The following is a 26,344-nucleotide window of genomic DNA, read 5'->3' as shown; positions in this document are numbered from 1 at the left end:
ATACAGGTAGATGTATAGAACTCTACAAATTTAATAATGATCCTGTACTGTTCTCACACTTGACAGAAGGCAGTGTGTTCAGTTAAACACAAGATTGTCATACGGCATCTTTGAACTTGAGACCATAATACCAGTTTATGGACCTTTTCAGAAGATAACATAGCTGGATCTGGAATAAAGGCTGGAGGAGAACAAGCAAGAAGTCTCTCTAATGCAACAATTCCTTTTAGGAAATTCTTTATTTCAAGTCAAATGCAGTGGGAAAAGCCATGGCTTTGAAGTAAGTCTTGTGCTGCAAGTATTTTTCTGTTGCTGCTTTAGAAGAATACGTTTGCAGGATTGTTAAGGATCACTTCCTCAAGAACTTAGATCTAAGTTTGTTTTTTTTTTTTTAGTAGAGGCACTTTGAGATGATAGTATCACAGGTTTTCAGTACTAGCTTTATGCCACTAACTTAACGGCTTGTGTTACCAGCCTTGGATGGAGAACAGCAATCTGAATCCTGAGTAAAAGAAGGCAAAGAACTGATACTCAAGGTAAGTTCAAAATCTGAACTACCTCATCTCTAGCAGCAAAGCATATGCTTTACTTTTAAAAACAGCATTTTATTCTGTGTAGCTGCAGCTCAGCACCTGAAATTGGCTGGAGAAAACAACAGGAAACAACTTTTGGATTTCCAAGGTTTTATTTTTATATATATATTATACACACACACACACACACACGATTAAAGTCAATAAATGTGTAACAAATACTTCAAAACTGTAATTAGAATACTTCAATAAATTATTTAAATTCCTCTCACTAGTCCATTTGACTTATGTGTACATGCGCTGCCTATTTAGTCTTGGCAAGGATTCCTTCTCCCTTTCTAATTTTGAGTCATAAAGGCAGGCTCACTTTGATTAAACTTTTGAATTCTGCTGCAGAAGTGATGAGGTTATGCATCCTTCAGTGCCCATGTTGGGCTGTAGCACCAGCGTACTTAAGGAAAACAGCAATTACTGCCTATATGCAGGCTGCACTGAAATAAATACTATCTATTGGGTTTTTGAGTATGTAAGTTTAGCACCAGTTTATACAGACTTCCAAATGCTGCATTTCTAATGTGTGTAGCAGGAATACGGACTATAGCCAGGATCCTGCTGGAGGTCAAATACTGAGGCTTGACCTTAACGGAAATAGCTCCTCACCTCTTCTGGGTAAGCAGCGGTTTAAATGATATTGCTAGCAAGTGTCTGACTTCCAGTGAAGCAAGCTGTTGTGTTAGGCAGTGGGACAAAGTTGCTGAGGCAATCCAGACTCTATGAAGGCAGCCTGAGAGAGTGATTAATCCCTCAAAGAGCCAGGTCACTGAGCCCTGGTAATCCCAGGTCTTCTGTCTTTAATTCTGTGTAAACATGATCTGTGGATAAAGAGCTCCTGCACTGTGAAGTAAGGCATGTGTGGCAATGCTGAAACTCAAGGTCTGTGAGTTGTGTCATTTAAGTAAAAGGTGTCATGTACAAGTTACTGTATTGGCTGTACTCAAACACATGCTGCAGTGTTTGACCAAAGTGCAAAAAATCATGCCAGACTCTTATATCACCCTGATAACCTACCTTGTGAAGGAGTTGCAGTTTATTTTTACTGCATCTAGGGTAAGTTTCCCTCCATAGGAAAATACTGGTGTCAAAAAAGAAGTTGTTGGGAAAACAGAAATTGGATTGCAGTCAAGTTCATAGTCGTCTTCATTAGTGGCTGTCATAGGTGATAACACAGCTGAGGGTAGATAAGTTGTAGTTTCAGTAATTGGATTAGCAATGTACTCGGAAGCAGTTTGCGTTTGTTCTGTAATGTCCACTACTATCTTCTTGTACAAGTAGGGAAGTTGATGCTCATAAATATCTCCCTCTGTTGTGCTGGGCAAAGGCTTGTACTCGCAATGCTGTTTCTCAAAGCTGCTTTCCAGTTGCCAGTCATGATTTTCACTGCTATTAATGTTGCTGAAGTTGAGTTTGTCCTGGAAAACCAGAGAGTCTTTCTTTATGAAGGCTTCCTCTACTTCTATTGTTTCGGGCTCTTCAAAACCGCTCATGTTGTGTAGAAACAGATGAGAAGGTAAACTCAGCTCACCCTGGTGGAGGGGTACACATACAGCAGTGATGAATAATTATGCAGTAAGTGTCTTTGGACTCCATCAAAATGTAAATATCTTCAAGCATAACATCTAATACTGCCAAAAATGAAAAATCTCTATATTGTTCTTGTATTTCATTTGCCTGATAAATACTAAAATCTCACATAATAAAAGCTTGATTAAAAGAATTCAGCAGTTATCCACTACTAGAAAACATTGGATTTGCTGCATTAAGAGATTATTGACTTGCATAACTTTTTTTTTTAACTGAGGATGGCAGAATTAGAAGAAAAACAGTACAATTTACCTTCATAGATGTGTAGTTCTTAGCCCATGTAGCATTAGCTGGGTTGGGAATGGCTTTGCTATACCACTGAGGCACAATGAAAGAAAGGAGCAAGTGTAATCTACAAATGGAACATACGTAATTAAAAGCATGAATATCCAATATCTTGTCAATATCTGCAAGTGTTAGTGAACTGGCATGTGGAGTCTGTGTATTTAACTGCCAAAGAATCCCGTGAGATCATGGCTTCCTTAGGATGGACCAACAGCAATCCAGGCTAGGTGGGACTACAGATCCTCCAGAAGTGAGTGGGGACATATGCTGAAGTTGCTTAGTTTTGGCTTTGACTAGCCTTCCTTTTTTTTTTTTTTTTTTTTTTTTTTTTTAAATGCTTATGGCCACTAGTCTGCTTTGAGAACACACACTATTCCACTGCCCAGTAGTTTGTGGCCTCCAGGTTTTGCTCAGTTCAAACCAAGCCTTTTGGCATGTTCTTTTTTGATGGGAGACCTGACTCCAAAAATCAGTCTTTGAGTCTTTCAAAGCTTGATTGCTGTAGAGCCTTATGCCTTGATGCCTAGACTAGATGGCACCTGCTATATCATCTCAGGTGAACAACTGCACTTTTGCAACCGGACTATGTGTAAATCCTTGCTGACTTTTTAAATTCAAGAATGGTGATGCTTATATTTGGATGGTGTAAGTCTGTCCTGTTGTAGGCCTTGCCCCTCCTACATCAATAGATGCAAGTAATGGGCCTAATTGAAAAGTCTGTAAGATGCAACTGTGAATGTGATTGAGTTTGTAGAGGCAGATCTTTCTATTTCTGCTCCTAACACAGAACACTAAAATAACAGGGTCTGAAGTATATGTCTAAGGTTCCAGGACTGCCTGGAGCATGTAAGCTCCTTAGCGCTAACACTTACAGCCGCTTCCAAGCGGTAACCTCTACTCTTAGAGCAGAACCTGGCACAGGTGCTGTAAGAGAGGCATGTCCTAGATGGCCTGCCAGTGGCTGTGAAACTGGCTTGTGCCTGTGCCTGTTCTTACCACCCTATTCCCCCGCCCAGTGACTTCCGGGCTCCCTTTCTGGCTGGTTCTCCTGCAAAAGGAGGCCAGTCTATGCAGTAGTGATGGGGCTAAAAGCAGCCTGCTTGCTGACTGCCAGCCTGAGCTGGGCTGGGGAAGGAGGCTGTGCAGTTTGGGGCAGGGGCGAAGACAGACACTCGGCACGTGCAGCTAGCTGATGAGGAAGTGCCAAGCGGATACCAGTGGAAGTTCATTCTAGGTGCTAATATTGCCCATATGCAAAGCCAGGATAAGGTAACACTGAGCAGCTATTGAATCAGTGAAAACAAATGCTGCATAGCATACTCCTCCTTTGGCCCCAGTTAAATTTTTAGCTGATGTGACTAACAGCAATGCCTGCAGACAGAAGAACTCTCTAGATATGGCCATGGTCTCGCGGCTTAATTTCATCCCCAGGGGAATTACCAAGGATTGTACTGCTTCAATTTCATTTTGGTGGGAGCAGGATTTGGGGTCTGGATTAAAATGTCCATATATATACAAAACATGAACATTTTAAGTGCAATATGTGGTGTTATTGCCATTTTTGTAACTTGAAACCTTCATTCAGAACACTCCTCCCTCTTCCTCAAGACATTCTAAAAAAGACATTAATATGCCTTCCAACAAAGACTCCAACTTGGAGTTGGAATGTAACAGGTAGTTGTTACTTACACTTTCCGTGCAGGAGGTATAGCACAAATACAGGCTGAGAATATGAAGACGCTGCAGGTGAGCACAACAGTAATCCAGTCTACAGCACCTGAAATCCAGAACACCTATTTTTGATCTGTGTTAGCAAAGCAAATTTTAAAATATGCTCGTTCAAACTGGACAACAGTCAGTTTGGCTAGTGTTTGCACTCATAAAACATACCAAAACTTTTTTTGGTTTAAAATTTGGAATCTGGAGGTAACTGATGTTATTAAGGGAAAATGGTATTTTGTAACCATGCTGGTAGAGATCTCTACCAGCATCTCTTGAGAGATTTAGTCCAAAACTCAAAAGATGCAATTGCTGATCTCTAGTACTGACAGAGGAAATAGACTTGGGGTGATACATGCAACAGAATGGTATTAAGTAGACAAGATCAAACAAAAACTGTATCAATGACTAGCCTTTTTTTTTTTTTTTTTTCAACTAACATCTTGGCTTTAATGGGCTTGCATTATCTGCTTAACATGTGATTTTCCACAAATCCACATTTTAGACTGGAAAAAAAAAAAGTAATTTTTCCAGGCTGTTTTAATTTCATCATGCTCATCTCCCTAGATTCCTTCTGCAGTCCATGAGAAAGGCTTCTCAGAGGGCCATTCAGCGAAGCCAGGCTCCCATGCTGGAGAGATGAATTTCCTAACTTCCACAGCTTGGAGGCTGAAAGCCAAATGCTCTTCTCTGTTTGCATGTCAATTCAAAGTGAAGTAGTTAAAACTACTGACAACGGTTTTATTTTGCTGTATTAAACGTTAATCCAAGCATGCTGGAGCTGCTAAGATTTTTCTCTGCTCTGTTCTCTATAGGTCAGGTTCCCATTCTCCACTATTCCCACCCATGTACTATTTGTGGTGTAGCACTGGAGAGGAAACAGCAAATGTCTTGCAGGACATAAACTCTGATTACTTCCTTTATCTGCGGTCAAAAATCTCTTGGAGAAGGCCTTATTTCTGCCACCTATAGGAGGCACAAAAGCAGGGACTACACGTATGACAGAGTTATAAACTGCAGGAACTCAGCAATAATGCTGTGCTTCTAAAGAAGGCTCTGAGGTGATGAAGTTGCTGTTATGAACACAGAGGATCCTCAGAGGACCACCTACCTCTTTGAGAATTTGAGGCCAGTGGGACTTTCTGCATAGATAGCTGAGCCAGCGTTTTTACTGGCTTGAAGGGACCAAGTCCTGCCTTCCCTCTTCTCAATAAACAATACTCCTAGCCTTAAACTATTCTTAACTATACAACTAATATTTTCTTGGCAGAAAATGGGGAGCTTGAAGACAAAAGACGACATGTTACATTTTAAAACCAGCTGAAAGTAAGTTTTGCGGTAATCGAAGAGTAGCAGGTAAAAACATTTCCAGTCTGAACACTGGGCCAAGGGATAGAATATCTCCTGGCCCCGTCACCCCCACCACAGATTCATTACTTTGCAACCAAACGAGCTCGCTGTTTCCCTGGGGGCCTTCTCCAGCAGCAGTTGATGCTGTCATCCACAGGAAATAATTCTCGCCATCTTGCAGATTTGCAATGTAAAATGAATGTTGGGAAGTCGCATTTTGAATGGCTGAAAGGAAGAGAGGGAAAAACAAATGAAGCATCTAGCACGCGTTCTTACTGTGTTTTGTGTTTAACTCTAAAGAGGCGAGTTTCCAGAACTTGATGCCAAATACCCTTATTAACTTCAACCCTGAAAGTCTTAATCTCTGCTCTTCCCCAGCATGTTTCCCGTATGTTTTGTGCTCTGAACAGCTCCTGTGCTGCCTCTCCTGCTTTGTCTTATGAGGCTCGGGTTATTTTGAAAATGTTTACCCGTAGACCCATTTTCTACCACTTGTCTGGCTAGAATTGTAAGTTTCTCTAAGGACTGTGGCTTCTTTTTAATCTAGAAGATGCTGCAGATAAATGAAGAGCTTATAACCAACACTGCACCATTCCATCATGCATTGGTGGTGTTTTTGTCAGCTTTAACAGTTAGCAGCTATGCTAGTTGAAAAGAATTTTCTGCTAGGTTAATTTTATTAATATCTGGACTGTAGTAGACGTTAGCTAGGCCCAGCTGGTCAACATGCTGCAACTGGCATGAAGTCTTGTGCACTAGAAGCAGCGCAATGATTTCTGGCCCCAGAGGCCTGCTCTGCTGTTGTCTGGTGCTCCCCCCTTCCCCCCTCCCTCCCCCCCCCCCCCCCCCCCCCCCCCCCCCCCGTCAAAGCCAGGAGACTGATTTGTAAATCAATAGCCGTATGTTGTTTTCTTGAGCCTTAAATAGAAGGTTGGGAGAAGGAGGGACCAGCTTCTCCAATTCAGTGGAAAAATCCACTTTGGTCACAGTATTGGAATCTAGCCAATGCTCATTAGGCATACAAATTCTCTTTCTGGCCTTTTTCTCAATGAAGAAGCTAGTCTTGTAGTTTCAGTAAATTAGCTCCATGTAGCAAAACTATTCCTCAAACTAAGACTATTGATGTAATTTAAGGGAACAGTAGAACTTTTTTTGGTAAGTAACACCTATTTTATGCTCCCCCCTAGTGCCTTCTGAGAACCTCAGTTTCTGAATGCAGTCACCATACCTGGGAGCTGGAGGGGCAGTTATCCTCACTTTATAATTGAGGTCTATCAGAAACAAAGCTGTGAACATTTGTTTCTCCAGTTATAGGTTGCCCTACCCTAACTATCCATTTGTGGGGATGTTGGTGTGTTGTTTTTTTTTTTTTTTGTACTAACAATACACATCGGAATAAAATAAATACATGTAGTTGGGGGGGGGAGGTTATGATTTCTTGAGATAGGTGTGTCTTGTTTTTAGTGTAAAAACCAAACCTGTTTACAATAAAACAAGGCACAATATAATCAATGGTCTACGTGCTCTTTTTACTTTCTTTTCCAGACTGTATGAAGTCATGAATCTATTTTGTATAGAAGCAAGGAAGAACTTGTTGTTGTTGTTGTTGTTTGCTTAGGTTTTGGGCGTTTGTTTTACATATGGGAGTGGCTTTCATTTCCTTCCCCTGCCTGCATTTTCTGACCCACTTTGGATGGATTAAAGATGTGGACTGGGAATGTCCTTGTTCCAGGCTAGAGGGTCTAAGTTCTGATTTCCTAGTGCAGACTTTTTTTTTTAAATTCCTTAGCTAAAAACATTTTGTTCCCATTGCTTTAAGCATTAGATATAAACGTAAAATGTAAAACCTGAACGTTCTCTAATGAACCAAAATGTCCTCATGCAGTAAGATCTGACTTTCAGTGCTGAAAAAAAAAAAAAAAACTCAAGAAAATACTTTCTTGTATGTATTTTCTATGCTTACTGAGTACATAGTGTATGTATGTTTGTGTTTACTGCATATGGCTTTTCAAGAGGTCTCCTACCTTACCTAATCTATCTAGCTACAGTAGACACATGCACACGCAGGAACGACAGATTTTTTTTTTTTTTCTCCTCTCACCTCCGTCACTGCCTGTGGAGACATCTGTTGTTCACTGCCTTTCTACAGTGATGTTTAAAGCTCACCTATAGTCACAATCAGTAATGAATGAGGGGGGGGGGACCCACCACCAAACAGAAATGTAGGGATTTATTTGTTACCTTATAGTACAGGCACAATTTCTGAATGATGGGTGAGAAAGAGGGAATATGTATAAATAAAGACAAGAGGATTCTAAAGATAAGGGAAACAAATACATCATCTTCCCCACACTGTTTCTATATAAAGGTAAAGACGCTTATTTAGGAAAAAGAACCATGAGAAACTGGGTGTTCAGAAACAGTGACAGAGTGCAGAAACAATAACTACCTTGCTGGGGGGGGAAAAAAAAAAAAGAACACAGAACACCATCTGTTACTTTAAGTAAATGTTCCTTTTCTATGTTAGTGAATCATTAGAAGGGCTGTATAAGACCTTGCACCATTTGGCTTGTTGTGAGACTTGACTTAACCATTGTATGGAACTGAACAGATACTGCATAGACAATTGGATGTCCTGTCCTTTGACTATGGTGAGTTGAGAAGGTAACGTCCAAGTCTAAAATGAAGTGTGTATGGTGGAACTATGACACGTTCATTAAAAATGATCATGTAACTCCTGAATAAAATTACAGAAAAAAATTCTTGTGTGGAAGATGTATTGATGTTGTAAGGGAGGAGTCACATGGCAAAAGCACGCACATGCGGGAATGCAGTGCATGCTACCTGACAAGTCTGTCTCAGAGTATGTCTGCATGTGTTGAATACAGCTTTGAGAAAGTCTGTTACTTTACTGTGCCAATAATTAAAAAGGCCTGCGTTAGTTATAACTTAAGTAAATAATAAAAACAAAGACAGAGTAGGAAAATCTAAGTTTCATATTAAGAATAATTTAGAATGCTCTAAGGAAAAATCTTTAAAATAATTTAATTGATGACCATCTCGTCTTGTTGATGAACAGCTGTAGCAGGGAGAGAACTGAATCTGAACCTTGCTGCTAAACGTCATGGTATGGTTCAGGTCAGGAGTCGGTCCCTGTGGCTCCTAAACTATACAGACCTGTAAGTCATCTCTCTTTCCCTCCCCTCCACCATACACACAACACACATGCACACCATGCTAATTTTTTTTTTTTTTTAATCAGATACCTACCATAGACTTTTGGAGCTACCTCACTGTCTTTTTTTTGGAGGTATATATTGTACTCTGTAATGCAGCCCATCTGCTGGTTGGCAGGGATTTCTTCCCATGAAACCAAAATGCCATTTGTCTGTGGTGTTGGATACATCTGGGGCCCAACTGATGGTGCTACAAAACATAAGACCAACTTTTAAAGCCGAACAGTTTAATCTAGCTTTAAAAAAATATCTGGAAGAGAATTACTGATTTACCTTTTTCTCTCGAGTATCCCCTAACTGATGCCACTTGTCCAGCTCTGTCCTGATAAAGTGCAGATACAGCAATGTGATAGCACACATGATCTTTTATGTGCTCTAAATAAAGAGATTAAAAGTGGACAGTTATCTGATTAAAATATTTACCGTCATGGTTAAACTAGTTACATGACCAGGTTAGACCTGAGATGAAGGTTCTAATTTATTACGCATCCTCCATAAAGGGGGGGGGGGGGGGAGGAAGGCTGCATGGTCTCCTATTTAGCAGCTTCACATAAACTTACTGTTTATTAAGAAAGTCATGTTAACACTTATTAAGGGTGGAATCCTCTGTTTGTTCATGAAACAACAGCTGACCAAAAAAAAAAAAAAAATTCTCCGAAGAAAATCTGGGATCACTTTTTATATTAAAAGCAAGCAGAGGAGGCAAATAGAGTAATTAGCTGTGTAACAACTAAGATATGATATGCAGCATTTTTCTATGTGTAAGATAACTTAAAGGCCACAAGAGAATGCCACCTTAGTTCTGCCTCATAACTTCATATGAACATCCTCTCCCCAAGATCAACCCTCTTCATTATGAAAGGCTGACAGTAACCCATTCATCTCCTTTCCAAAGGACAGTATAAAATGATAGCATGAGTATGCGTTTTCTTTTTTTTTTTCCAGCTTGCTTGAGAGCAGGGATTTAAAAGCCTATGCAGCATAGCAGCAGGATAGAATATAGGAAAGACCAGCTAGACTACTGCTCACTGCATTCTAATCATAACTTTATAGCTATTTGGTATAAAGAATACTGACACTGTAGTACTGGTTTAGATTAATAATCAACAATTTTTAGAACAGAAAAACTCTTTCTCAAGCCTTTGATCTCCTGTAATATTTGAGGTTTATCTAGCTGCTTTGTTTCATTAGGGAAAGAGTGTTTTTTTTTTTTTTAGAGCGAGAGAAAGACAGAGAGAGACTTTCTACTTACCAGCTGTAACTCTCAGCTGAGACCGACTGTTGAACTGCAGCAACCGAATTTTTCCTCCCATTAAAAAAAAAAATTTTAAATGCCATACTTTCTCAGGCTGAACTAATAAAAATTGGGATCTGACTTGTTCCTTAAAAAGATTTCAAAAATAAAAGGCTGCTTCAGTAATAGCCGACTTCTAAAGTATACTTACCTGATATCACTGTAGACAGGTTGGATGCTAGAAGTTTTATCCAGTTTAGATGGGGTTCCAGGCTCTTATTTCTATGGATATCTATCCATTCCACTATGTAGCCATTGATGAATGCAGTAGATTTAATGGGAGGTTTCCAGATGACTAAGATGCTGTTATTTCCCATTGCTATAGCAGAGACATTCCGAGGAGGAGGCAGATCTTAAATGGGAGAAAGAACAACCAAACAAAAAACACCCCATCAGCACAAACTCGCCTCATGCTCCCTTAACCTGATGTGCGTGTCAGGTGCTATTAGCTGTCTGTATTCAACTTGGTAAGTTTGATATATGGTTTTTACTGTGTTTCCTCCAGTTTGGTGCTATGCAATGCATCAAAATAAACCACAGCTGAAAGACAGTCTTTATGCCAGGGTGATCTCTACCTGTGCTGCTAGGACTAGTGCCACATTTTCTTGTCTCACAGCGCAGCAGTTGGAACAGTCACAGATTTGCTTCTTTACCTAAGCCACGCTCAAGTATCTTTAAGAAGATACTGTTGCTGCACATATTAACAGCTCTGCTCCTCTCAGGGCCACAAACCCACATGAGCTCCACAAGACCAAAGAAAGCTCTTGTTTTCACAGCTAGGTCACGGTTACTTTTTCCTACAGAAGAAACTGCTGCAAAGGACACCAATTTTCCATCTGTCATACAAAAGCACTATCATCTTTTACAACCAGTTTTTCTAACAAATGCAATTGAACTGTGCCCACAAAGCAGTTCTCATCTCACTCCCTCCAAATAAATAATCACATATACCATTTATATTTCTGCATCAATCCTATCTCCACCTAGGCTTGCCTAACAAAAGGACTCACGCAATTAATGCATTCTGCAATTTGAGCTGTGCCATCTGCCTTCAAAGGAGCGAGAGAGAGCATCTCAGTGATGTCTGATGCAGCACTGGGTAAGTAATATTTAGCAATGCGCTCTGTAAATGGTTTACTTAGGACTTATGTCACACTAGGACAAGTGCAAATAGAGGACTCCAAACAGATCTGGTTACTGGGAGACTCTTTTGTGCCTGGCTAGGCTATCAGCATAGGAAATACATGGCCAGATGAGTTCAGTTAATGCTCAGTAATTTTGCTGTACAGGTACAACACAGACTGCAATTTCATGACAGCTAAAGTGTGTGCAGCTGTGCTTTCCTCTCACCACTACCTTGCTTTCAGCCATGCAGGCCCATCCTTTCTCTTGGATCAGAAAAATATATTCCTTATTCCTTTTTTTTTTTTTTTGGCATGACTTATTTTCTGCCAGATCAGGTCCCTGGATGGCTTATGGTGTGGTCAAACAAGCACCTGTGTCAGCAGCAGGGGGTGGAGGTAAAATTACAGCAGCACTAATTTAGGACAACTTAACTTGTCATGAAACTGCACCCCTGCCCTCAACTACATTTGTAACTGGATCTAAACTCCATTCACTGCAGATACCTAAAGGTGCATTGAGGTTGACCTTAAGGAGCACAAAGTGGTAGGATCCGGGTGCTTCCATGGTACTTAACCAGGAATAGAGCTGATTATTTCTAGTTGTCAGAGCCAGTGAAAGTCCTTACCCTGAATGCCCAGCTTGAGCTCGGTCACAACGGATGCAGGAGGGGAGCTGCCCTTTGAGTTATCAGCAGTGATTGTTATGTTGTAGCCCATCTTTGGCGTGACTCTGGTGTAACTGGTCTGCGTGGTAACATTTGTTTCTATTGCTTTGGGACTCCTGGGGTTTAGTGCTTGAAAGGACACTGTGTAATGCAGGATTTTTCCTCTTGCTTCTGACTTGCTCAAAGCCTGCGAAGAAAATGTGTTTATTACTTTTTTTCTGACAAGATCAAAGACTGGGAGAATAGAAAAAAAGAAATTAAGAGTATATTGCAGAAAACTGATTAATAAATTTTCAGATCTGGGGGGAAGATGCTGGTTTAGCTTCCTGAAAACTCTGCATATGTTGAGGCAGCTAGCTGTTCACAGAAGGTTTGCTATGTCTCTGCATAATGAACACAAAATGGCCTAGGCATAGTGCAGCTGCAGTACAGAAGTCTCACACACAGTGCATTTTAAAATAAGCAATAAAGACATTCTATAGCCACTAACAAAGTGCCTGATGTATTCAGGTAATATGGTAATCATGAACTAAAAGTATTTTATCTGCTTATAAACTAACTTACTACCATGAAAGTGATTTTATGTTACACTTCTAAAACCTCCTGAATAAGGCTTTAAAAAGCACATGCTCACTTTAGACTGCAGTTGGTCCTCTTCAAGGTGTGATTCCCAACCAAATGATAACCATGGAGTCTTCCATATGAGACTAGGAACTGAAGCAGGCCCTAATTTCAGAATCTTCTATGAAGGTGGTTGGGAGGCTTGATATTTCCTGGCAATACTGAATCAAACGTTTTCATTCCTTTCCAGGGAAGAGTTTAGTCCAAATTCACATTTCATTCTCTCCCAGGAGCTGGTGATCAGAAAGATCATCTGACTTGGCTACATGCTCTCTCACCCTACTGCCCTATGGCTTACTACTACCACCAGTCTTTCAGAAAAAGGGTGCCAGATCCGTTTATCCAGAACTCTTTAAGGCTTCTGCCTCACGGCAGATGATGGGTTCAAAGCATCACCCTAATTCAGATGCTCAAGCTGTCTGATTTAAGTGAACAACTTCCACTTGAAGGTATTTATTTTTTCTTCCTTCTTTGTTCTAATAATAAAGAAGCTATTTATAGTGAGTGTTACTTACTGGACGATAACATATACCAACTAATGTTCTTTGGTAACAAATTATCGGTTTTTACTTTCTTCTCTTCTAAAAGCTGAAGAAAACATTAGCAGTGCTACAGGAATTGCTTCCTCATTTCTTGAGACTGGTTTTTTTCTGAAATATGTTAATTGTTTTAAACTAGAAATCAGGCGGCCTGAAGTGCAACCAATGCATTTTAAAGGAAGCATAGTTTCACCTGCTTTTTCTAAAGAATCTCGCTTTACTAGCTAGTATCGTGACTGCAGAGTTTCTTGCTTCTCCTTTTGCAGACCCTCTTGCCCTGACCTCTGCTTTCTGCTTCCAAGTCTGATTGCAGTTCCCTGCATGCTCCTCTCTTGGGAATCCCTTGGCACCTGGCCACAGCCTTTCCCAACTCTCACCTTTCGGCAGGTCAGCCTGTCACTCACTCTTCTTCTCCAGACTGCAACATAATAGTGTGCCACCCAACACTTGACTGCACACATTTCAAGATATTTCCCATTTCATATGTCTAGTGTTTGGCTGCTAAACTGCATTCCCAGGTACCAGTTATGACTCTCAAAGTGGGACCACTGGCATCTCTTCCTTGCTAAATTTATTAGCTCCTGTGTCTATGTGATGTTGGGTATCTTCAGATCTGGTTACTGTTTTGTTTGCCTTCAAGCAACGCTGTAACTGAAATGAGTTACTTCCCTAATGGCAGTGGCAAGAGCACACATTTACCTGAGATTCTCTTTTAAGGTTACATATCTTTCTATTTCTTATTTATTGTTCCTGTTTAATTCAGTTTAGTGAAGCTCTTTTGTTGCTGAATTGCTCATCTATCAACCAGCAACATAGCTAGAGACAGTGAAACATGCCCATTTTTTTCTCCTCAGATTCAAGTCACTTTTCACAAGGGGCAAAAAGTATTAACTGTACAACTGGATTTGTGAAAATGAGCAAGTTTGGATTCTGGTAAAATCCAAATTGTTAATAAAAAAAACAACATGAGATAAGAAACTGTTTAAATTCTACCTCTTGCAATACACTTCTCTTTGAAAAAGTTAATCTACACCACCACACGTAACACCTGTAGCTGTTTTTTTTCCACTCTGGGTGTTTGAAAGCATACTTTGTGCTATCAGTTTCATGGTTTCCTCTATACAGAAAGCGTATTTTGTTTGGCTTTTCTTTTTTTTAAATAATGAAATAAAAAAGGAAGAGGGAAAAACACTTTTAAAAATCGGAAAATGTTTGCAGTTTATTATAGTCGCTTTGGCAGTGACTTAGGACAAAAGCAGCACCTGAAATTACTCTGAAAACCTTTTGAAACTATGCTGAAACTAAATTGGTAATAGTTTTTTGGTATTAATGTGAAAATATGAAAACATACAATGGTTGAACTAAGTCTTTGTCTTTGGCTTTGTACCTGTTGTAAAAACTACAAAAAAAGTGTCACATCCAATTTGTGAATGACACCACAGGAAGCCTGCTTAGATAAACTGAGTGTTGTCAACTCTCTCTTGCGAGTTTAATATCTGAAAGCCACAAATGGTGGAGTCAAATAATTGCATAAGAATTTCTGCTTTCACTTATAGACTAATGTTCGTTGTTGTGGAGAGAAGATCTAACCTTAATTGAGAGGTTGACTTAGAGACTGAAAACCAGAAGTCAAAGATAATTACGCTTAAAAAGAAAAAACTTATTGGTTTTGGAAAACAAAACAAAACAAACAAAGCAAAACACTTCACAGTCTGGAGAGTCCTCTTAAGGCCTGACTTCTAAGTGCTGAATTGGTAAAAATGGAGAAACTTTCCTAGCACTGAGAATGACACTGTCTGTCTGTATCAGTTCCACATAAAGGATGCAACAAGGAGCCTGCAAAGCAAGACGACACATTTTTATTTATGGCTGGTTGTCTTGCTTCCCTCTGCCACGCGGCAAATCTGTTACTGTGTCAGTGCTACATCTGGATTCAGAATACAGCACAGTGTGGGAGCAATGTAACTTATGGCTCCTTGCTGTCTTAAAGACATACTTTCATTGTGAGTGTTATAAACGACAGGGCATAAGCCTTTTCCCCTAAGCTGCATAATAATGTACAACTTGCAATCTACAGGTTGATTGGATTTCAAGCTGAATTCTTTTGAAGCTACTATCCATATGAAGTATCACCATTTCAGTATAAAGTCTTGGTCATTAGCTTTCTGGAGGTTCTGCTCAGCAGACCCAAACACAACCTGAATGTTTTCCTGCCCCTTCTGTGTACAAATACCTGCTTCAAGTTGGTCCAGTTTCAGATCTGCAGCTTTATTATTAGCAGACTCTTTTGCATGTAGCTTGCCCACCACCTGTTTTACACCAGTACAGAAAAACAATTTATTCCTGGCGCTGCCCTATGAAAAGGGATTTAACGGGCTATCAATAAAGCAGTAACATGAACAGAACCGTATCACTTGCCCAAACTGTATGCAGCTATGACACATTTTCCAGAATTTGGTCAGTCACCTTTAAGGGCTATTACAATAAATCACTTCTCCTACTCCCCCGTTCTTCACCACTCACAGGTCTTCTTGTAAGAGCAAAAACATCTCTGAAGGGAGTTCATATTTCAAAAGCAGACCCATAAGCTCTGTGCACTTGGAGAACAGGGGGTATGGTGTCCCCCTTTCCTCTCATATTTTCTGTCCTGACAGTGTTTCTGCATGACGACCAATGCAAAGAACATAAGAATTACCTAAGAATTTCTGGTTTTGACTATAGTCTAATGCTTGTTGTTGTGGAGAAAAGATGTAACTTTAATTGAGAGGTTAGCTAGTGATTGAAAACCCAGGGAATGAGGAGAAGGAGATACTAACTGAAAAAAAAAATTGCAAGGCTATTATCTGTACCTTCACATATAACATCAGCAACGCAGGTCAGGGTGTGGAAAGGGAATCTGTATTTCTGCAAGAAAGGTTGTAACTCTGGGTTGTGATACTTCCACTTCATCCAAGAAGTGTAATCCTCTGTTCACTGAAAAGATATGCTGGGAGCATGTCATACTTCGAATATGGCAAAAAATTTGGGGAACTTTTAAAGGGAAATTCTGGAGAGGAAAGGTTTGATAAATTTAGCACAGTGAGGAAAGTCTTGGGTAACAGTTCTTCTATATCACTGGACAAAACAGTGGCAAAAGCCCTGTGCTGTCTTTGGTTTAAGTCCTTTTCTACAAATATACAAAATATAGCTCCCCCTCTAAACTTGTTCATTACTACTGCATTTGCTTAGCTTTTATATACATGACTTACCTTCCAAAAAAGAGAAATGTTCTGCGTTTGAGAGTCCATGTCCTGCTTTTTGTACCAGACATCTAAGAGCTTGGCAGGCACTGTTTGAAAAAGTGAGTAGAAAGGAAAAGGTGAGTAGAATTAATGATTTTATTTTGAAGCAAATAAACAAAATATTGAATAGGGTAAAGAGGTAAAAATTCTGAGACAATTAAGATTTAAAATGCCTCTGAAACAGTGTAATGCCCAGCTTAAAGGCTACAGTCTTTACAGTACTTTTTTTTGTATTTTAAGTCTATATATGCTATTATGGTTCATTTTCAGCTCAGTGATGACTGCCCATATAACTGGGCAAAACAAAAATAAGATAGGACTATATTCTGCCATTGACTTTATTCTGCACATAGTAATCAGTATGATTTCCAAGGAAGCCTCTAAATCCAAATGACAGGATTAAGTCCAATCTTTGTGTAAAAATTGGAGTTAATTAAGGTCCTTGGCGTCGCCCACACCAATCCTAAAGCAACAGACAGTTTCAGGTTATAGGATTTTGTGTACCCGACCCTTGCTAACAGGTCTAGACCATAAATATCTTTAACAGCTGTCTGGGTAAGACCTTGTCATAGGTATTTTAAAATCCATGCTCTTTCCAAGATTCTCCTTATATTCACGGAGTTAACATTTAGCATTCAGAAAGCCGACAGTATCAAAGCCTGCTGCCAGTTCAAGGAAGATACTTCCTGAAAAGCCCTAATGTTTATACTGTTTGAAACTCACTGAACAGTTCTGAATAAACCTTCCAAAATAACATTAAAGTGAACTTCGGACTGCAAAAACTGGTGAACAACGTGCTCAAATAGTTCAGAATCAAATAGAGACATATAAAGTGAATGTGACAGAAGATAATAAAGTTTGGTTTCTCAAGGTCCCTGAACAAAATAAACTCACTAAATTCAAGTAATAATTGTTAGTAATAACTTAAACAGCAGGTAGCTGTTGCCCAGCCCTGACTAAGAAGGGACAAGGGCTGTCTGCTGTTTGCTAAATTCAAAGACAAAAAAATCCTTAACACCAGCAACGTTAAGAACTTTCTCCTGTATCAACTGCAAATAGAGACTGGAATAGAAAACAAAAAGCAGGACCCACAGAAAAAAAAAAAAACTAAATACACTCACTGTGAGTGAGGCAGGAAGGCAGGAAGGGGCAAGCTCAAAGCAGCCCCCCCCAACCCCCCCCCCCCAAAAAAAAGTTTAGATCGCATCTGTTGGACTCCAGCCCAGATTTTAGGGTTCATTTCACATGTAAATCACACAAATTAGCTGGGAGGGGAAAAAAAAAAAAAGCAGCGCTCATTTTACACCAATGCTTGCACAGAACAAGTTTTGTGGCAGGTCAGGCCTACAGAAACATGAAAAAAATTATCTTATTTAAAAGGTATACTCCTGCATTTGCTAAAGGCCAAACTCATGCATAGAACTTCAGCTACTTTAAAGATCAACCACTGCCTACCCAGAATTTTTCATCTGCAACCCTCACGTTGCTCTCACATGGCCTGAGGGCAGAAAACACTCCTTGATTAGCTGAAGAGATTCTTTACAGCATTGGCTGGTGAAAAGGGGCAATGACCACAAATACTATAGCAACCCAGCAGGTTAAGAAAACGGTTGAGAGGAAGGTGGGGGAGGGAAGGAAAAGTTCACACCTTCTGCCTCAATCAATGCTTCTTACAGAAACTGATGCTGTCAGTAGTGGTAAATAACATGAGTAATAACAGTAGGAGCCTGCAGATCTTATAGTAATTCACAAAAAAGAGCAATGAAAGCCAAGTACAAGATGAAAGGAGGGGATGCCAAAGAAGCCGACACATCTTTGTTGAAACAAACTTCTGAGAAGCTCTCTTCTTTCACAAGAACTGGAAGTTTTGCAGCATGTCACTTCATATAGCTCAGTGTGAAGTCAAGCAAGCAGATACGCGAGCCTATAGCAAACCTTAGACATCTAATACTAGAACTGGCACAAATTAATATAACTGCCCTCATGCTCGTGCTGTGTGTTCCCTGGAATCTGCTGTGCATTCCTATGAAGTCAAAATGCTACGTGCTCACCTACTTCAAGATGGGACTGGTCTCTGGAGTATATAACCAGGTTCTGCTCTGTTAAAAGCACACAAATCTCCACATCTCTACTGCTTTGTGGAAGGAGCCACTTGGAATTCTCTGATTGAAATGTTTTTCTACTTGGAAAATGATGACTTGGCAAAAACCAAACTGTTTTGTTAAAACCTGTCAACCACAATAGAACTGAGAGAACCCAGACAGTTTCCTGGCCAGTTCATTTGACTCCTCACCAAATTGTTTGGTGAGCTCAAGAGCCCAGAGTGTGCTTCCCCAGCTTGAGGCTCATTAGCAGCAGAGGTTCACAAGGTGGTTGTCCAGACTTGTGTATGGGATTGTTACAGTAATTCAGTAAAATGCTTAGATGTGAACAGATACAACATATTTTTATTTCCCAGCTAAAATGCACAGGCTTTCTCTGCCTTTTCCAGATGCATGGCAATGTGGCAGGCTGCTATGGCCCCAGGCAATATGGAAAAAACTCCTCCACCTTTCAACAGTGTCAAAAGAATATAGCCTTCAGATTTTTCTCAACGGTTTCTTGAAAGTCCTGTTTTGTAAGAAACCTGAACATATTTTTTTATTCATTAAAAAGAATTCTGTTACAGAAAGGAAAATTTACTTCCCTGTTGGCTCTGCTTCTGGGATTTTTAGAAAGTTCTAACCAGGGAGGGAAAACCAACTAGCATTCTGAATTCATTAGCTTAAATTTACCCTTCTGTGTAAACTTCAGATACAGGCTTAGTATAACAGATCACATAGCGTATTACCTGCTTCTGGAGTCTGAGTTTGAAATGTTCTCCAGTTACTCCACAGTCCTCTCTCAGGGTGAATTTTACAGCTAACCTGAAATTCGTATTCTGTATAAGGCTCCAGACCATAAAGATCGCATTTTTCACTATTTAATCTTTCAACCTTTAATGAAGATAAAGGACATACATATAACATTAAACTCACAAGGGAAAAAAGGTTGAAGACACTGATAGTCTGAATTATTAATGCCCATATAAAGCCCAAAACATGACGCTGTGATTTTTTTTAAAAAACTAACAGAAAAAAAAACCCTAACCTAAAGCAACTTTACGAATTCAAACAATGTCACAATGAGTATTAAGTGCAGTTCCTCATGAGAAAAATCCCTCATTTAATTATATGAAGATAACACATCTTCTGTTCACAAATTTTACATGACTTCAAGCAACACATTTATCTTACCCTTTACAATAAAAACAAAGACCTTAGAGAAGGCACAAGCATATGGAAACTGTACACCTGTACTCCCCCGAACTACAATGAGAAGAAATGACCATATTTCAGTAAAGGACTGCTTCAAGCATAAGCTCTGATTCTTCAGAGCACCATACAAACATTTGACATCATAAGGGAAAATAATCATGCACATAGTTCCTTACAGGGCCAGGGTTTTGATTTCATTCAGTTTTAGAACAATGGTAGAGTTTTTGACTGATAGTTTTTCTTACCTCCGATGCCAGAGAGCAGAGAGGCGAATTTGAACAAACTGAATCTAGTAACAAAAATAATGAACTCATATTGGCAGTACTAAAACTAAAGCAACTCCAAGGATCACAACTTCATTTATTTTTCAAAAAAAATGATTACCATGTTCCAGGTGTAACTGTTAAGTGGACGATATCTTAGTCTAAAGTGCTGTGCTTGTGCTCCGTCACGCCAAAAACACGTGCAATTTGTTGCAGAAGAATTCTCAAATTTCACCAAAAACTTGGGAGGATGTGGTTTCACTGGCAGCAAAAACACAAATAAGAAAACAGCACTTAGACATACAGCATAATTAGAAACGTAGGATTAAATGGAAGAATAGAGTAACAAGCTTATTAGACTGGTAGGTATTTTTTCTGACAGGTGTAAGTAAAAATATAGTGCGCAAATGGTTTTCATTTCTTTCTAAATAGCTATGACTAACTGAAAGCAGGTAAGTAATGCATTTACCTACGTCTGTTAACATGAACATGAGCGGCTGTGAAAAAGCATTTCCTAGTTCATTGCAGGCAGCAACCACAACTGTGTAAGTGGAGTCAAAATTCAACTTCGTGCTCAGAACCAGTGAGCCAAATTTATTAGTCACATTTTCTTCAAAAAAATATAACATATCAGACCCATTTGATAGCCTAGAATAGAAGGAAAACCCTTGGTTAATACTTTTCTGTACACTGTGAAAACTAGATTCCCCAGATGTGCAGGGGTATCTGATCTCCATTACAACTATGCTTGTTTGTATCTGTTGAGACTGTGACTCTTTCAATAACTGGTAGAAAAATTACCTCTCAAGTGAAGGACCATTCTGTTGAAAACGAGGTTGTCCGCCCCTTCAAATTCAGATGAAAGATCTACTTTATCTGCTTAAATACAGTGCTTTCAAGATAGCTGAGGTACAGTGTTTACAGTAAATATCCCTCTATGCTGAACTGCCAGCAAGGTTGTTATATTGCTTTTTTATTTTAATTGCAGACAAAAGAAATACTTCTGGATATCTACTAAGCTGCAAATATGTGAGTAGGTTCTTTTTAACAGTATAATAGTTAGCTGGTATTTCTTTATAACTGAACATAGAAGTTGGCACACAGGAATTTGGGGTGGTGATGGGCTTTTTTTACATAAGTTAGTCAGTGGTCTAAATATTTAATGTATCTGCAGTCTAATGGTCAGATGGCTTGACTTCAGACATGACTTTTATCTCAATCTGTCATTCAATCCATTGCACTGGACAACTCATTAAGCCTCTCTGCGTACTCTTTCCACTTGAATCAGAGGTGACTATATTTGTATCACATTGCTTCAGGCTGACTTTTTGTATTTTGTAAAATATTTAATAATTTACCAGCAAGCCCTGCTATATATCTATGCATCGTTACAACATTTAAATGACTCATTATCCATAGACTTTCCTACTCTTCTGCAATTTAACTTCATATTCTCCTTCTGCTTAAAGAGCAGTGACAGGTTTCTTTGAACTACTAAGATCGCTGCCACTACTTTGGCCAACACGAGCAGGTAATAGTGAGCCTAGCAAAAGGGACGGTCTACATAAAACACCTCTGAAAACTGGGAAGCAGTTCAATCTATCCAGCTGTTTTCAAATGGCAAAATTCATTCGTTCTATCTACGTGTTTGCTTGAGTAGAGGTTTTTTTGTAAGGTTCCTGACATCTCCTATGCAATGATTCCCTAAATTACTGTTCTCATCAAAAGGTCTCCCAGTGCTACCCCAATGGGCTAAAGAAAACCTTTGCTCCTTCCTCACAGTTTGTTGCGGTAGTCTCCACGATCTGTTTCAGGGAAGGTTCAGCAAAATGAGAGGGAGTAACAACACTGTCGGTTCTTGAACAGGAAGTGACGATAACACGTTTCCAAGCAATGGTCCTTCTCCATCTCCTTAGCTAAACGCTGAGACAGAGTGACAAGCTCACATTCTAGGTTTTCTGCTACTGGTATTGCCAGTCACAGAATAACTCAATAGAGAAGATCCACCACAGGGAAAATAGCAGGTTTAACCAGCCATTTTAAGACCACTCCCAGTATTAAACTTCCATTTCCAAAAGGGGAGACATGTCTTGGTATACTCTCTTTAACTGCCTAAGACAGAAATAACTGAATTACTGCTGTGCAGCATTCACAAAGGTAAACAGAAACATCTTTTTAACAGCCATAATTGCCCTTTGTCATCACGGGAGCCTTGGACTAACTTATCCATAAACATACTGAATCTTTTGTGTGCTTTGATAAAAAGGAAGGGTAAATCCGTAATAAGCAGTGTAAAAATAAAAAAACCCTCCGAGGTACAATTGTAAGTATCGAAGAACCTCTCTCCATGCATTACTTACTGTATTACATATGTAGTGTTTATGTATGTAAATCTTCCTTTATTCCAGGTGCAGGTAAGATTACCATCTGTCCCATACTGTATACACGATACATTTTTTGGCTGATCTGGAGGATCTTAAACAGAGATTCTTGTCAGTTTCTTCCTTCAAAATGTCAACAGGAGACATTAACAAACACTAGGATTTTTGTAATGAGTTCACAGACAAGTAGGTGCAAAAAATTCAGGCTGACAACTTTTTTAAGTGTAAAAATAGCTGAGTCCATGATCTCTGCAATCTGTTGAGACCTCTGACCCTTGTGCAAAACCTGAGTCACTTTACAAGGGTGTCAAATGAATACAAGCGCTTAACAGCTGTCATGACTGAGCGCCACAAGTTTTGCTTGAAGCAACAAACCATTATTTCTTAAAAAGAGAAGCCTGTCTTCCGCTAGTATAGAAGGTGACTACTGGAGCAGCATCAGCTTGTCTATGGCTAGAAGAAAATCTGATATTTTCTTAGACTCTTGCTTGCAAGCTCCCTGCGGACAGGAGAGATGTGGGTTTCAGGGGTGGAACAGGAGAGAGAGAGTCTTGTATTTGCTCCAGACGAGCAGTTTTATTTAGCACCTTTCCATTTATCAATGACTTGGACTCCTCCTCTCACTTACTGCTGCGAAGCAAGTTGGGTAACACAAGCGTTATCACTGTGTGTAAACTAACATGTTAACTTTTTCAAAGGTTGGATGGTGCAGAGCGACAGAAACAGGTGTATGCAGAGTCTTCCCCAAAAGAAGGAAAGGATGCAGACATGGTGGTCCTGACCATCCATGAGGGTGGCTGGGAATCAGGGTGTGGAGAGCCCCTGCTGTGTTGCAGTTTCAGCTTGCGGTATTTTATATACAAAGAGTCAATAAACATAGCATCATTTTTGAAAAAGGACACCAACTACTAGTTTCTAAGGTACGTCTCAGAGGTACCACAGAAAACGGGTAAGAATAAAGAATAAAGAAATTATCCTTACTTCCAGACTCTATATCCATTCCACAGATGAGTTTTTTCTTGTATTCACAAACTACTTTGCAAGTAAACATGAGTTTGCCATATGTCTGGACCAGAAATTTGGTGCTTACTGAACTGCCATAATTGCTACTTAGTTCAGAACTGTTAAGGAAAATAGCTATCTTGCATTGCTCTTTCTGTTTTGGCTGTTTTAGCTGGCATGCGAGGGTAATATTCGTTCCAGGTTGGACATGAGAAGCAGTGTTAGCAGTCATATTTCCTTTATCGCATATTTCTGCAACACCATGGGAAAGTGTGCTAGCAGTCACGTTTCCTGTACCACATGCTTCTGCAACAAAAAGGGATAACAAATCTTTAAAAAGAATATATCACTTATCTTGTAAAATATGCTGCACTCCATGAAGACAGCCTTCCCAAATTTATAATGTAAGAATTCTAAGAATTCCTGTCTCTGCACTGTTACTCATAATATATTGCTTTGCCACAATCTTCACTGATTTGATTAACTGGAGATTAGAAACCAAAGTCTAGCTACCAGTTGTCATATGAAAAAAGCGCAACCTAAGGCAAAATCAGAAGAACTCTTACTTCGTTTTTGTTTAAAGATATATCTGCATTTCAGTAAAACAGTGGCAGATACGTTTCTACTGAAAAGACCAGTCAGATTTTCTCTGATTTCACTAGAGACTTCCTCTTGTATATTTTCTTTTCAAAATTCCACAGCACATAAAAGGCTGGGCAGGCAACGCTGAACTCCGTGTACAAGAATGTGTGTTTGATGGCAGCCTCTGAGACACTTACGCTGTGGGAAAACAAGATAAGCAGCTGCAGAGGATAAAGCAAAATGATGGAGCACCATTTACTGGAGCACTATTTACTTTTGAAAATCTCTGCAGAAATTAACCGTAGACATGTTTTCTCCTGTAACCAACAGCACACTTCTACTTTGAATTAAAAAAATAAACAAATAACCCCCACCTAACTTATTAGCAATTATTTGCTATACACTACCTTAAATACACAAATGAAACTGACTTGCAGTGCATATGTTTATGCAATGTATAACTGGCAAGAGCTGCCAATGCCTGAGCGCACTTGTCTCTTCTACCGAAAACCAAGTCCATATTCCTCCCGCACTGCAGGCATTTACAGCTGTGCAATGAGAGTGTAAAACGCTATCAAGTCAGAACAATACTTTCTACACCTTCTACCACAAGCAGATATAAATAACAGGATACATTATCATGAACAATGGGAAGTCACTCAACAGCAGCAGTGGATCAATCAGTTCTTGAGGAGATTACAACATAAACCTAATCAAATATCCAATTTTGCTTTCTCTGGTAAGAAAGGTGCTTACTCATGCCTTATACAGAAGCTGAAAGAAAAATTAATTAATCCGAGTGCTTCTTTTAAGTGATAATTTCTATGCAGAGAAAAGAAATCCTTACCTGCTGTGAAACACACCAAAAACCAAATTGCTGAGGGCGCAATCCATGCAAACAACATTTTGCTTTTATAGAGAAATGAATGCCTTTTACCAGACCCTAAAAAGTGGAAAAATCATTTTAAAAAAATCTGTACTCTACTACTGTACAACTCCAGAAATTCCAAAAGGCTTATTTCATGAGTCCTTTCTAGTCAACTCTCTCTGCTAACATTGCTAAATTGTGACTCCCAAGACACGGTGCTAAACAGCGGCTGATTTTTAGGTTGGTTATCCCTAGAGGAATAACAGTAGCTAGAGGAACGTGAGAATTATGGGTACTTTCAAACTATGTGCTTTAAAAACAGACATCATTTGCTCCCTTCCGTTCCAAAGACCTGCTGCAAGTCCAGAACTGAGAAGCCTACTGTGAAGGGCAAGGGCAAACCCTGAGTACCCCATGTGCAAAGCAGTAAGATTTTCTGCATTCACTTCTGCTCTTACACCTCTTGCCTTGCACATTTGCACAAAAGTGGTCAGAATCCGAAATTTAAAGGTAAACTTCTCCAGCTTCCTGTAACTGTTTAACAGCTAAAATTTGATAGAACTTTTAGCAGAAAGAACACATCACGCAAAGGAAGTCTGAACACTCTACTCTGTACGTAAAAACAGCAATTCTCAAGTTTCTCAACTCTCTCCCCTTCCCTCCCCCCGCCTGGAGATTCTCACAGACATACACACTTACCCGGCAGCTCCTCACCTTCCACTCCCTGCAGCTTCTCAGGGGATAACAACATGTACTAGTTCTCTCCAAGATATGTTTGTGCATCTCAAACTCCAGCACAGCCGACACTCTCCCACCTAAACTGTCCCCTGAAGCCCTTTCCTAGTAAGAGCCCCACGTGCTCCCTCGCTAGGCAGGCTCCCAGATCCTCGCAGGGCTCCCCTGCAGCGCCTGCGGCTTGCCTTACCCACATCCCCTGCCTACTCAGAGGTCCCTCATCTAATCCGCTCACAGCCAGGCACAGCGTTCGTGCTTGCTGGCAAGCTGGGGTTTCTGGTCATGCTACAGCCAGCCAGCTACCTCACACAAGGCACGTGTCATCCCAGCCTGCTTTACAGTCTTTTGTGCCACTGCTTCCTATCCTTGTCACCTCAAAGCAAATGTTATAATCTCCATAGAGCTGTCCAGAATGAGAGCTGTTTCATGGGGGAATGAGAGGAAGGGAAGAAAAGTAAGAGGAAAGGGGAAGAGGCTGGGTGGAACTTCCTGGGGCTTCCTAGAGCCCCAACCCAGGACACCTTCCTTACCTCTGGCAGGAAGGGGATAGCACTTCCCCCAGCTCCCCAGTGGCAAACCGCTGCCTCACACATTTGCACTGGGCAGCCTAGTGCTGGGGGAATACAGGGAGGAGGAGGTAGGGACAAAGCTGCGAATGCTGAGGAGAGACTGAGTGGGTCCATCAAGCAAAAAGACCCTAATGTGAATCTAGCATCAGATATAATGTCTACCGCTGCTGACCAGAGGATGCAGCAGCCCTGCTTACGTGCCCCACAAGGGCCCTTACGTACTCCTCCGAAGGTCTGTGCGTTTTATAATGACCCTAAATCCAAAAGACCTCATTTCATTCCAGATGACTAACACAACCTCAAGATTGAAATACCGCACATGAAATTTTGGATAAGACTTTGGGAACTAGCAGTCTTACA

At 40.1% G+C, this 26,344-nt stretch overlaps 1 protein-coding gene across 1 annotated transcript; it reads right to left on the bottom strand.

Moving 5' to 3' along the window:
* Positions 1–376: 376 nt before the first annotated feature.
* IL12RB2 (interleukin 12 receptor subunit beta 2) lies at positions 377–25,925 on the bottom strand. Its single transcript, XM_068953490.1, is given in 17 exon segments — positions 377–1,615; positions 1,618–2,116; positions 2,427–2,526; positions 4,149–4,236; positions 5,616–5,753; positions 8,799–8,954; positions 9,038–9,139; positions 10,210–10,410; positions 11,809–12,034; positions 16,256–16,335; positions 19,119–19,263; positions 19,969–20,108; positions 20,317–20,495; positions 22,208–22,322; positions 23,210–23,536; positions 24,660–24,755; positions 25,380–25,925. Coding segments are annotated over 17 exon segments (2,775 nt in total). The 5' UTR covers positions 25,432–25,925; the 3' UTR covers positions 377–1,484.
* Positions 25,926–26,344: the final 419 nt, after the last annotated feature.

This window comes from Struthio camelus, chromosome 8 (genome assembly GCF_040807025.1).
Source record: "Struthio camelus isolate bStrCam1 chromosome 8, bStrCam1.hap1, whole genome shotgun sequence".
Lineage (NCBI taxonomy): Eukaryota > Metazoa > Chordata > Aves > Struthioniformes > Struthionidae > Struthio > Struthio camelus.
The sequence above is the reverse complement of the archived record's forward strand: the minus strand, read 5'-3'. Positions and strand labels throughout refer to the sequence as shown.